The 13,207-nt window shown below is 42.0% G+C and overlaps 1 protein-coding gene across 2 annotated transcripts in view; it reads right to left on the bottom strand.

Annotated features, from left to right (window-relative positions):
* Nucleotides 1-582: 582 nt before the first annotated feature.
* DNAJC13 (DnaJ heat shock protein family (Hsp40) member C13) overlaps nucleotides 583-13,207 on the bottom strand; it is a 51,004-nt gene continuing 38,379 nt past the window's right edge. For both annotated transcript variants that reach the window (XM_065752893.1, XM_065752892.1), the window contains 16 exons: nucleotides 12,546-12,713; nucleotides 11,844-11,957; nucleotides 11,476-11,592; nucleotides 10,802-10,979; nucleotides 9,712-9,803; nucleotides 9,203-9,302; nucleotides 8,839-8,913; nucleotides 8,601-8,713; nucleotides 8,188-8,357; nucleotides 7,796-7,838; nucleotides 6,876-7,049; nucleotides 5,393-5,572; nucleotides 5,033-5,173; nucleotides 4,105-4,248; nucleotides 3,845-3,944; nucleotides 583-1,415 (listed from right to left, as the gene is read on the bottom strand). In XM_065752893.1, coding sequence (XP_065608965.1) covers nucleotides 1,318-1,415; nucleotides 3,845-3,944; nucleotides 4,105-4,248; nucleotides 5,033-5,173; nucleotides 5,393-5,572; nucleotides 6,876-7,049; nucleotides 7,796-7,838; nucleotides 8,188-8,357; nucleotides 8,601-8,713; nucleotides 8,839-8,913; nucleotides 9,203-9,302; nucleotides 9,712-9,803; nucleotides 10,802-10,979; nucleotides 11,476-11,592; nucleotides 11,844-11,957; nucleotides 12,546-12,713 — 2,007 coding nt within the window. In that variant the 3' untranslated portion in view covers nucleotides 583-1,317. The remainder of the gene's footprint in view (nucleotides 1,416-3,844; nucleotides 3,945-4,104; nucleotides 4,249-5,032; nucleotides 5,174-5,392; nucleotides 5,573-6,875; nucleotides 7,050-7,795; nucleotides 7,839-8,187; nucleotides 8,358-8,600; nucleotides 8,714-8,838; nucleotides 8,914-9,202; nucleotides 9,303-9,711; nucleotides 9,804-10,801; nucleotides 10,980-11,475; nucleotides 11,593-11,843; nucleotides 11,958-12,545; nucleotides 12,714-13,207) is intronic.

Here is a 13,207-nt window from a genome sequence, read left to right on the forward strand (position 1 = left end):
TGCAGTGCAGGAGGTCAGGGCTAGGACACAGCAGATCTATAGTTGTTCCTTATAGGAACAAAGTCATCTCCTCCTGTTCCTCCTTATAGGCACCCTGTTAGTCTTCCCTTGCATCCTGCCTTGTGCATCCTCACAAGCTCCAGCTCTTTCTTAAAGATACCTGAGCTTAGGTGCCACCTTCCCATCTGAAGCTGAATTGTGTACCCACAGTTGGAAGCTTCCTGCAAATAAGTTTCTTCATATCAATCCATCACCTCTTAAAAAATAAAAGATTGAGCTCTGTCAAGCAGGCAAATCAGTCTTCTACATTTTCATTTGTCATGGTTTCCTCTTGCTTCCCGCCAAGAACATTTCCTCAGGAGTTGAGAACAAGAAGTCAGCTGCTGAAGAGGTTTTCGTATTTGAAATGCTACACTGTTACAGGGTTAGGAGTTCTGCTGCAGTCAAAACCCCCACAAAATGCTCCTCCCAGTGAGAACTGCCAGGAACCGAGCTTAGCCACACTGTATAAAGGTCCCTGACCACCCCGACTCCCCAACGCCCTCAAAGAACTGCCACGTAAGAACACCACCTGTATCTCATTAACAAGGCTCTTAATTCCCTTTATTTTAAAATTTTATGTACATATGAATGATCTGTATAATGTACACTCAAATATAGAAAGTTTTTATATACTGGATAATGTATAGAACATTTCACAATTACACTAATTTCTTACATAACATGTCAACTCGAAGTTTTTTTTGCTGAAGCCTTTTTCAGTTTGGTAAAGCCAGTTATACATACAAATGTCTAATGCTGTTTGATCTCAGGGAAATAATGTTAACGATTAAGGACATCAGTGAACCGGGACAGGGACAAACCCTTTGGAAGTCGTGTTCAGTGGGGAGTGATCGTGTCCGACGGGGAAAAGAAGGGATGCCTTTTTAGTGGGGCTTGGTGAGGTCAAAGTGATTTTAGCCCAATTCCTCTAGACTGTAGCTCAACTCCAGTCATGCTATTTCATAAAATATAAAAACTAGGAAAGTTTGATTCACAGTCTTGTAAACAAATACAAAGGAACAAAATGTGCTTATGTACTACAAGAAAAAATTCTTGCGTACCCATTTCAGCTGATCCACAGAGTGCTTTCTCATGTTGCAGCGCGACAGAGTCACTGACAATTTTTTCCTAAAAAAACAGTCATAGAAAAAGGAATAACACTGTCATTAAACACTTGGAAAGGCAGTAATTTCACTTCAACACGCTGGAGGAAAATGCAGTTCCTCGTCACTGGCCATTCTGCCTTTGTGTTTCTTCCATGAGGGATTCTAGTCCTCAGCTGGCATCTCCCACTTCGTTGTCTACCGGGGGTGGTATGTTGGGCATTACAGATGACGCCGTCCCTGCAGTAAGGTAACCAGCAACTCCAGGGCCTTTGGGAAAGAAAACAGATCATTCTCAGATTCACACAGCCAAGTATGCCAAAGAAGTTATTAAACAGCATTATCCATCTCATCTTCCACCGTGGAAGGGGCAGTAAAGAGAACGGCCTTCACTACAGAAAGGATCTGCCACAGAAGTGAAATGCCTACAGGCACAAACTGCTATTGGCTCTGCATTTCTACTCTCAGTGCTGGGAAGGATTTCCCAGGTGCCTGTGAGAAACAGAAGCACATGGTGCTGCCCTATGGCCAGGCAGGATTGCCTTGCACTTCTCTAGGGCAGCTCCTCGTGCCCTTGCTTAAAACCTCAGCTTTGTGCTGCAGCCATAGCCCCCCACCTCCCAAAGCTCAGAGTTAACACTTAGTCGATAAGGAAACAAAACCAACAGTAAATGTGTTGCAGCACGAGGTGTTTCAACAGTGATTCATATCAGATTAATGACTGTAGAAAACTGCCAACTCTCAGTGTGTTTTTACATCAATAAGTGACTGACTCTGTATCAAACCACCAGTGTGCACCACAGCTTCCTGACATGCTAGGTTCCACTTGCTCCTTCACTCTCCCCATCCTCTGATTTCTCCTTTATTTCCTTCTTTCCTTCCCCACCCTCCCTTCCCACACTACAGCAAGGAGTCAGAATGCCAGAGCGTGGTTTATCTCGACACCAACAGTCCTATGCTGCTGAGAGCCAGACCCACTCAAACATCCCAGTGCAACAGTTCCACCAGTGCTTTTGGCCCTCAAGCTCTTCCATCGTGGAGCATCCCTAACGTACTTGAGTTCAGTTCATCCATAGTACCAGCATTTTCTAGCTGTCTATCGCTGCATGCAGAAAGGAGGCAGGATTGTCAGTGTTTTTGTTTGCAGTTGGGGAACACGTGTGTTAATTCTGTGGCATGCATCTGTTACTTGGATCGCAGCAAATGCAGCGTGCGTTTTGCAAGATGGTATCTACCTGCTTTAGAGAGCTACACAGAAGTTAGCAAGCTGCCTGGCAGAGCACATCTAAAGCCCACTTCTCAGGTGAAGGGGACTGCTGCCAGTTAGAAGGGAAGGAGAAGAGACACCTGAGGGAAGAGAAATAAGCAAGGGAAGTTTCAAGGGAAGTGCAAACAGCAAAGCAATTTGAAGCAAAGGCAGAGTACAAGGTAAAGCAGGTAAAAAAAATCCTTTAGTTTTGTTTCCATCTGTAGTTTGCATTTATGCAGCATCTTCATTCTATACTGGCAAGCAGTTAAACATTAAGCAATCTAAATGCAGCACATTTTAGAGAGCCACGCTGCCCCCAGTCTCAAGCCTGACAGTTTCTGGCAGACAGCTCCAGCCAGAGTATACTTCAGGTTTTTGATTCATAGTATTTAAGAAATACCATGAAATTCAGCACCAACTGCATTAAGTGTTCAAGTATGCTTTGTCAAAGTGGCATTAAATAGCAGTGGTGCAACATACAGTAGATTTCTGCAGGAAACAGTAAATTCTTGTTCAGAGCTGAAGTATTTTTCTTTTGTGAAAAGACCAGAGTTGCCAGCACATAAGCACCTGCTTCTGAATCTCAAATGCTAGGTTTTACAAGCTCTCGCTTCATTTTCTCACAATTACTTGGCAAGAATCTTTTGTCTGTACACACATTTGATTTGTTCCTCATTATTTCAGTTGTGCTCAAAAACTTAATCTTAAGATCCCTATATTAAATTAAATGAGAAAGTTCCACGCAGCATTGGATGTGTTCACGCTGACCTGAGCCCGCAGCTGGGAGGCTGAACTGCCACGCCATTACCAGCAAGGTCACTTTGTTTGCTCTGCATGTTACAAGAACAGCACAGTGCTCTTCCACCACAAGCGGCACCACGGGGCTCAGCTCCACGTGCAGGTACGAGGCCGTTCCCACCACAGAAAGGAACATGGCTTCAGGCTCAGGGCTGCTGGCGTTCAAACTGTTTTGTGCTACGACCACATGCCCTACACTACGCAGCATAGTTCACAAGGCAAAGTTGATATCGTTCAGCTACTTCAAGTATCACTTCTGAATAAGTTCAGTTTGGAGGAGTTTTATTCTCCTCCCCCCCCCAACACCAACTTCACAAAACAATCTGCTCTAAAACAAAAGTAGACTGATTCTGAGTGTGGAGAAGCTGCCCTCGTTCATTAGATCTGATTGAATCTCCATCACTAGTATAACTTGCACATTACACTCCTGACATTTAGAAGTACAGCAATGGCTATCCAGAGAAATATGTTCTCTACCAGAAGAAAATTAACTCGATAAAAACGTTTTTAGAAACTTCAGATATTTGTACAGCACTCAGGCCAAGCGATGGCATGAGATACTGAGGATGAGCACCATCTCCAGAGTTAAGCCTGACAACTGAGTTAGCAGTTCAGTACGATTCAGGACCGAAAATAGGAAGGGGCTGTTCACCTGTGAGGTATCCTGCTGTTTGTGTCTCAGAAATGAACAAGTCATGTTTCTGATCTTTGAAGGCACTCCACACAGAAGAACGAGACAGAATTTCATTTACCTGCAGCATTTGAAGAGATGAAGGCAGTGAGTGGCACTTACAACATTCTAGGGGAACAAACTGATTTTCTAGAACCAACACTTCCTGAAGGGATTACCACATCGGTGGGAGGAAAGGACTTGAAACAATCTGCATCAGGTAAATAGTTTTCAGTGCATACCTGTTCTCCATACTGTAGGCTGCGAGACATGGACTTCAGAGCTTTAACAATCTGAGCTTTTGTTGCAGATGGGCTTTCCAGGTTCTCAAGACCAATACCTTCAAGTAGCTTTAGAAGATAAGGAACCAAATCTGCTTTCAAAGCCTGCAAACATTTGCATATGACTCGTCTTAGTATGGACTAGGAAGCTCCAGATGTTCCCCATGCTTTACACTGTCAGATTACTATTCACGTGAACCAGAAGTAACAACAGCTATTGCAAAAAGCATTTATTCAGCTAGTCAGTTTTCCCTAAGCCTCCCAAATACAAACAAGCAAAAGCAAAAATACTAACCAACAGTCCTGCTCTGCACAGGTGCAAGTTCAACTGAATTACCTACTGCTTCCACTTTATGCTTTCTCAGCAGACATAGGACAACACTACCTTATACTAAAAGCCTCAAAGCTTGTGCAGCATCTTTGACCAGATCTGCACTTTGTATTCCTGACTTTTTTCCAACATGAAAAGCAAATTAGATGGCTTTCAGAAGGTCTCCTGGACGCTTGAGTTGAATCGTATTATCGAGTTGGAAGGGACCCTTGGAGGCCCCCAGTCCAACTCCCCTGCAATGAACAGGGACACCTACAGCTACATCAGGTGCTCAGAGCCCCATCCAGCCTGACCTTGAGTGTCTTCAGGGATGGGGCACCCACTGCCTCTCTGGGCAACCTGTGCCAGTGCCTCACTGCCTTTACTGCAAAAACCTTCTTCCTTATTGCCCATTCTGAGTTTCCCCTCTTTTAGTTTGAAACCATTTTCCCTTTGTCCCGTCACAACAGGACTAAGTCTCTCAGAGCATCATGTCCCTTGGACGTGTCGGCTGCACCACACAGAATGGGACCTCTGTTCTTATGAGCAGACTTGATAGGAAAATGAGAACACACTTACTTGGGCTACTAAGTCATTTTGTTCCTTCTGAAACATCCGATTAAGTGCTTCACAGGCCACACCAATTACATCTGGTCTCTTTTTCATTCCATTCATGAGGGGGCTAATGGTCTCAAGTGATGCCATTGCTCGAACACAAAGCTATGAAGAAAGAAATCAGAGCACTTTATGCCAGATCTGTTCAGCCACCTGTAAGTTTTCCACAAGAAATGATGTTTCCTTTAATCTATCATCCATCCATCAGACGTTCACCTGGCATGCCCTATTTACAGCCAGAGTAATGCCCTTCTATGAGCACCACTAAGTGATACAAACACCCTAACTATGCTTTTCTCCTTGAACACTCAGATGATTCAGTACCTCATTGTCGGACAGAATATGCATGACCCGAATGGCACTTTTAGGTATGGCATTGTTCTTGTGGTTCATAGCTTGGAGTATCTTGTGAAGATGACCCAGGGGAGGGACTTGATCAGCTAGCTGAGGCTGGGCACTGAACAGGCACACAGTTGCTGTGGTAATGGTTTCTAAGGTTTCTCCCTGTAGGAAAAAAAGAAAACAAAACCAGAAAATATAACTCCTTATGTTTGTAACATCACTCTTTTGTTCCACGTTACACTACGCATCGCGTTCCCAATGTTTTTATCACATGGCTTTACACTGAGATGTAAAGCAAAAAGTTCAGGAGAACACAATCAGCTCCAACAGTGGGAGACATCCACTCAATCTCTGGAGCAGATTACATAGAAATTAAATTCTTGCTAACCCGAGAACATGATGTTTGGCTGTAGCCTATGTATGCACAGCAATACACGCTACCATGCCCACATCACAACACTGAAGCCTCTGAAATGCTTTGGAAGTTTCTACAGTGCACAACAGCAGTGACATGCTCTGTTTTGTATGCTTACATAGACTGCCATCATGTGTTTGTAGTAAAAATGTCAGTGTCAGTGTGCAATTTAGTTTTCTCCCTGTAGATATAAGCTAGAAACTCTCTGAACAGTGTTTAAAAACTCAGTTAATATAATTAAGAATGTTTTTCAATTAAGTAGCTTATTTAAACTACCTAACATTAGCTCTTCTGCGTTAAGCCTTAATTCTTAAGTGGGAACCATATTTAGGTCATGTCATTTACACTACCAGAGGGGGAAATTGGAGTTGCAGAAGGACACTACAATTGTCAGGACCTGAAAGTTATTAGGCTGTGTATAACAAATACTATTTTGTTAGGTTGGCCAGTCACTGAATAACAATGTTTTAAGTCTTGTCATTACTGTAACATAAGCCTTGAAGACTTAGGAGCTATTCTGTTGCTTCAAGGAGTTCACAATTACTGACTTGTACAGGTCTGTAAGTATCTAAGGAGCAGGAGGCAAAAGGAAGAGGCTGGACTCTTCTCTGCAGTGTATGGCAATAGGATGAGGGGAAATGGCCACAAACTGAAGCATAGGAAGTCCCACACAAATGTGCATGGGAATTTCTTCACAGTGCAGTGATGGAGCAGTGGCACAGATGCACAGAGAGGTGGTGGAGTCTCCTTCTCTGGAGACGTTCCAGACCCACCTGGACGCCTACCTGTGCAACCTGGGCTAGGGAGCTGCTTTGGCAGGGGGTTGCACTCCGTTATCTCTGGAGGTCCCTTCCAACCCCTACAGTTCTGTGATTCTGTGTCTCATATGCAGAAGTTGCTTAAGCATACCTATGCGCATTTACATTGAGCAGACAAAAAGTCACTCATAGTACAAATAAGGTGAGAATCGACATTAATCAGATAGGAGAGCAGCAGCACGAGACTGCTAGACAAACTCAAAGAGTAGAGTTAGAAAGAAAATCATCTTACATGGGGGTTATTTTTCTCCAGTAGTTCAGTAAACTTTTCCAGCAGCGCAATGAGAAATTCTCTTGGTTTCCGTAAAACCCAGGCCGGCTGGGCAATAAATATCCTTAAGAAGACTCCTCCCACTGAAAGTTCACCATCAGCCTCACCATACACCACTGCAAAGTCTTCAGGCAGCTGTTACGTTGCAAACAATAGGGAGATATTAGCTGGCAAGGAGCATTTGGAAAACCAGTAACTGTTCCTCTAACATCAGAGCTGTAAGCGGTGAGGGCGACTGAACTGAACTCTGGAAGACTGACACAGATCCCACCTTGAAGAGCCTGGCTGACAGAACAGTTCTCTCCTTCATCCTACATACTGGAGCAGAAGCTTTCTCACAATCAGCTCATGGCATTTTCCTAACTTGAACCCACATCAAAACAGCTATACCACACACATTTAGAACTTATTTTAATAATCTTTGACTACGCTGCTGTTAAGAAGTTAAGCTTGCCTTCTGCAGATACTGGGAAAAGCCAGATAAATATCTTGCTGATAGACCTGACACAATGGAACAGTTCAGGATAATAATCTTTGAGATTCAGTGTGTTATGAATATTTCTGGACTTTTACCAACTTTTTGCCTGTTACAGCTACACAGTAAGTGACAGGACTTCCAGCAAGCTAGTACTCCCCTTGGTCACGGAACTCTTGAAGTTTTAAAATGGTCTGAACTGTCAGAGAAGTCAGGGCATTACTGGGGAAAATACTGCTCAGTGTCTGGTTTCAGAGTGAAAATAAAATTAAAATAGCCACTGCAGTGTTCCTGTTGGTACTCTGAGAAAGAAGAAAGCACAACAGAAAGTTGCATACATGCATATATTATCAGCTGCCTTAAAGCCTCCCCAGGCAGATCTCAAACACTAACAGTATAATTTTACCTTCCAGTTTGTGTCGGGGTTATCCCTCTGAAGTTTAAAGTGCCTATAAAAAACAAAGCATGTTTTAATGAGCAGTAAAAAAAACCCACAAAACAACGGTCTCCTTTCCTGCTTGATACCATATCAATCTCCTTCCATCATTTGTCAGGTAGTAGTTTCTAAATCCCATCCTCCTCCCAAATCTTATAGCAGCGAGCACTTACCTATGTAATACATCACATTTAGGTCACTGAGTTACATCTACAGCATACAGCAGGGAACAAGTTTCACTAATATCTGGATTGCAAAGATTCTACTTCTTACAGACAGAGCTCTGTGACAGTTTCTGTAGTAACTCTAGTTCTCTACCACTACGAGTGTCTCAGCTAAGGAAATACTTAAGCAGCACATACTCAAGCATCATTTCTCGAACTGTTGTTGATACTTTCTCCCTGGAGTTGTCATTCCAAATTAACTCAGGATTTTCATGAGTTCCCTCAAAGATGTGAACAGCAGCTTCGGGGTTGTCTCTCATAGCATCCATGAAGACTCCAGGTAAAAATTTCATCAGCATAATTCTAACCTAGGAAGGATCAACACAACTGACCTTTAGGAAACTGTGACACCTGAACAAAAATACATAGTGACAGAACAAGTTGAGAACTCTAGGAAACATAACTACAAAACAGAACAGTGCTGCAACTTTAAATAGCCCTAGTTAGCATGAAGTTTGAGGTCTAGATATCTAATGTTGTAGTCATTACAAATGGAAACCAAAACACTCTGTCAAGACAAGAGTTCCACTTGGAGATGTTACAATCCTTACCTTTGGACCCACCAGCTTATCTGCAGTCATTTTGGCAAAGAGCTCTGCTGTTTGGGCTCGGACCTGCGGATGAGTTGAGTTGCAGAACATATCTAGCAAGTAGATTAAAGCACCTGTACAAAGAAATAAGAAAGCATTCAAGCTTTTTTATAGTCACACGTAGTGTAAATTTACTGATTTGACCCCTGTTGTTTTCAGTCACGTTTCAGAAAAATGGGGTTTCCATTTACTACTGTACCTTTTGCCATAGCCTCTTTAATTATTTTTGTGCTAGATGTCAAAGCATACAAAGTTTCAAGGACGAGCTGCCGACCTGCCAAGATAAGACATATTAATAAACTACACAGCAAAGCTCTTAACTAATTGAAGAACTAACAAGGAACAATCATACATTCTTGTACAGCAACTCAAGAGAATGTCTGAAATTCAGATGCTTCGTTTAAGGCAATAATCAGGTTATTTAGAATGTTTTTTGTAACACCATCCCTGCTGAAACAGTTTAAACACTTCAGTTAATAGTAAACAGTCAGCTCCATTCAAGCTAGTTTTTGAATTGGAGCACTCTGCCTTGCAAGACTCTTAAGAATTAATACAGTACATACTTGAAGGTAAAGAATGCAGGAGTGCCAGTAAGTTCGCAAGAACCATTGCTTCCGCAATGTTGTTAACACATTCTTGGTTACTCGTTACTATGTTCACTACCTGTAAGAGTGAAAAAGCAAGACTTGATTACATTCCAGCTTCTCAGACATCACTAAGAAAATGCAGTGTACCATGAAGCAGCTCGCTATCCTACAGTGTTTAATCCTGACACCAAATTGGCATATGTCAGAGAAGAAGGAGACAAGGACACAAGTGAGAAGCTGTCACTTGTTCCTCATGCCTACCTGTGCAACCTGGGCTAGGGAGCTGCTTTGGCAGGGGGGCTGCACTCTATGATCTCTAGAGGTCCCTTCCAACCCCTACAAGTCTGTGGAAGGAGCTGCCTGGCAGCTGAGCCCTCAAGCCCTTGACATGTTTTAGATACTACTCTTAACAGTTACATAATCAGGCTGATATATGCCAATTGGCTGGGGGAATTTTTGTTGCTTTTTGGCTTGTCCATTTTTACCTCCAGAGCCAACTGCTGCACCTGACCAGCTCCATGCACACGCAGAAGGGAGAATATCAACTTGAAGTGGCCTATACATTCACATTCAGAACCTGGAAGAGATCAAATAAATGATTCACTTCACGTTTGCCAAGCATTCAGTGAAAGCCATCCGAAGTTCACATTTGACTTGCATAGAGATGGTAAAGACTAGATGCTTATATGGAGTCAAGTAATTACAATAATTACATCAGCTCCTACAAGACAGCAACTAATGAAGAAATAAAGTCTAGCCTCCACAAGGTCTCAGGTCAACCGTATTTCAAAAGAACAGGATACTTCCTCTAAGGAAAGACTGCACCTGTTTTTGGATTACCTAGCTCCATGCATTTTTACAGGACAAATAAGGAAGTTCACTTATTTGAAGTATCACTGGTTTGCCAGTACTTCTTGTCTTCAAATATACTTGTCTGACTCCTGAAGCTCAGATCCTTGCTATCTTCAACAGTAACAGCTCCCCTGAGAATTACAGTTGCCAAATACAAGTTATTCTCAGGCTGGGTTTGTTGTCACTAAAAGCCATATATCTGTAATGCCAGTTGCTGTTAGAACCAACAAGAATGTCTTAAACCACAGGAACTCGGACCCTTCCAGTCTGAGTCCCATTACTGTTTGATGACACTCTCAAGAGCATTATCTCTTCCTGCTTCTTAAGATCACCTGACATGTTAAGGTGTTTATTGCTATCGTTGATTCCAGAGGGTTCTCTTTCACTTGCTCGATGCAAGGAAGTTTAAATGAAAATCTTGTACAGATTCTTCAAAGGAATCACAGAGTTAACTCTTCCTGGCAACTCCAGTCCCAAGTGAAAGTTAAAAGCTAACATTTCAGAGAAGTCAGATATGGCTCAGATTTTCAGAAAACTTATATGCTCATAGTGTTTCTCCAGAATGAAAACAAAACACACCACAAAACCAAGCCTGTATACAGTCTATCAACAACATGTAGGTCTGTTAGCCAGCAAAGCTATCTTAGAAGGAAGCTTAAGACTAGGATTCTGTATTTTGTCTTTAAGAAAGCCAATGAGCGAAGTGTTTTTTTTTAAGCCTACCTGGGTTGTGTTTTATCACATTTCTCAGAGCCTCCAGAGCCATTTCAACTCTCCGTAACCGATCTCCATGTTGATTGGACTCTACCTTCCCAGTCTGTGTTATTGCCATTAATGTATGAAGGTACTGTGCTTGTGAGCCTATGTAATCCAGAAGGCTTGCAGCAAATGCTTTAGGAAGCTTTGAAGAGATGAGAACGTTTTCAGTTTTGTGATGCAACAGTATTCATATTACAGAAATGCACAGCCAGATTAGTTACCTTATATTTAAGGGTTCCTTCAAAACAAGAAGCATTTTTCCACTGTTGTGGCTATAGCATTTGAACCATGTTAATTCTAACAGTTAAAATGCCCTTATAAAGCTACTTCAGTTGCATTCTTAAGGTGTATAGCTGTTCATAAGCATAGACAGGAAGCAGAGCCAACTGGCACCTCCTGGTATGGACCTGAGCATCTGCAGTACAAGCTTGTTTAAAAAAAAGTATTAAACCATCCACAGCATATCTTAGGACAAGCTCATTCTTGTTAATTTATTCTGCTCCAATAGAAACATCCCATGCTGACTCTGTTGTACGTAACTTCTGTAAAATTATTTTTTCCATGCATTAGTACCAACAGAAAGTAATATTCCAAATACTAGTTTTGGGTTTAACAGAAAGATTCTGGCCAGATCTCACCTCTAGTTGGAAGGTAGGAACCTCATTGTAGACTCTAACAAAAATTTCTCCCACAATAAGCTCTTTTGCATGGTCACTGAAGACAAAATCAGATCCATAGCTCTTGTCACATTCACCCTTTAAGCGAAGACACAAGCAGGTCAAGCTCAGAAAGAAAATGATCACGTGGAAAACATAAAGCAGTAACCTGGGCCATGAAACAGACAGCCCTTAAAACAGATATCCATTGAAGTTTTTTACTCACTTATACCATTTGCTCACTTATACCACCATATTATAAGCAGTTGTACCAGAACATGAAAGTTTTAAATTCCATTACTATTGATCTTTAATTTATTTGTTCACTTTTGAAATATGGAACATCTTACTCTCTTAATCATGCTTTCTTGTTGAGATTCCAAGAACTCAAGTAATTCAGCTCTTGTCCCGTTGTTCCAGATCAAGTAGGGGTTCTCCGTGTTACTGTTAAGCACCTTCAGGGTCTAAGAGACAAGGAATATACATCATCTGCTATGTCTACTCCACATAACCAAAACTAGGTTTTAATCTCCATGTTTCGTGATATAAATTTATCTAATCTGAGTTTCATAAGCAGGTTTAAAGCATCAAGCTTCCCAACTATTAGGAAGAATGTGTTAGTTATTTGGTACAATGCAGTCTATATTTTAATTGCTCTTTATTCTTCTTCAAGCTGCACTTCATATTCTCCTTCTGGTTTTGGCAGTGGGCAGCAATTAATTGCATCGTTACACAGATAACTTCCTCAGCATTTTCAAGAAGTTTAGACATTGCTCTCTAACATTATAGTCCTTAAACCACCAACACTTAACTCAGCTTCTTTCCACCCATGCCTGTTTTGAAATCTAACTCTAGAGGCTGCTGATTCTGTCCACTGAGCCTGAGGCTAAGATAGTTTTGTTGTTGTTGCCATTACTCCAGCTGCAGAGAAAAGTTACACTGCTGTCCTCTGTGCCAGGTTGGTGTAAGAGAGCCCTATGCTTCAAGAATACTGTAAGTGACTGGTTACTTCTTCAGTAACTCACTAGAAGTTTTGGCCAGCAGATGCTTACCTCAGTAGCACTGACCACAGCGAGTTTCCTCGCAATATAGGGGGTCAGCATTCCAGCCAAGCTTTTTCTGATTGCTGGGTTCTCAGGTGTAGCCTGTTCTTCAGAGAGATACCCTCCAAGTCGACTCAAGGCTAGCAGACTGAGTTTAGCAAGGCTATTTGCTACCTCCTGAAAAATAGAAAAGCAGCTTTAAGACAAGAGCTAGCTGGAAAAGTACCACAGTAACTAGAAAGATTCATCCAACACTGTCACATCAAGATGAACAAAACTGATGTTCTCTACTTTCCTGCATTACTGATTATGCACTGAGACCCAACACTGTTACTAGCTCAATAGATGCAGTTTCACATGATTAGAAAAAACTGGATCACCAAGATGAGCTGAAAGCTACAGAAACTGTTACACTAGACTGCTTCTGATCAGAAAACAGCTCCTGCTAGCAGTTGTCATAACAGCATACACCTTTTCCAGCAGTTGTACGAGAGTTATTAAATAGAATACTGTTCAAAGCTCATCCCATTCAGTAGCTGAGGAAGAAGTGCCCAACTTCAAAGGTCACTAGTTAAAGGAAGTCAAGTGTGAACCACTTACGTAGCTGTAGGCCAAAGTAACAATACAGTGCTGAAATGGTACATCAGCAATGTCCATAGAGTCACTAGCTG

Source organism: Cyrtonyx montezumae, unplaced genomic scaffold (genome assembly GCF_038088225.1).
Source record: "Cyrtonyx montezumae isolate F1298 unplaced genomic scaffold, pur_monq_1.0 scaffold_8, whole genome shotgun sequence".
NCBI classification, from domain to species: domain Eukaryota; kingdom Metazoa; phylum Chordata; class Aves; order Galliformes; family Odontophoridae; genus Cyrtonyx; species Cyrtonyx montezumae.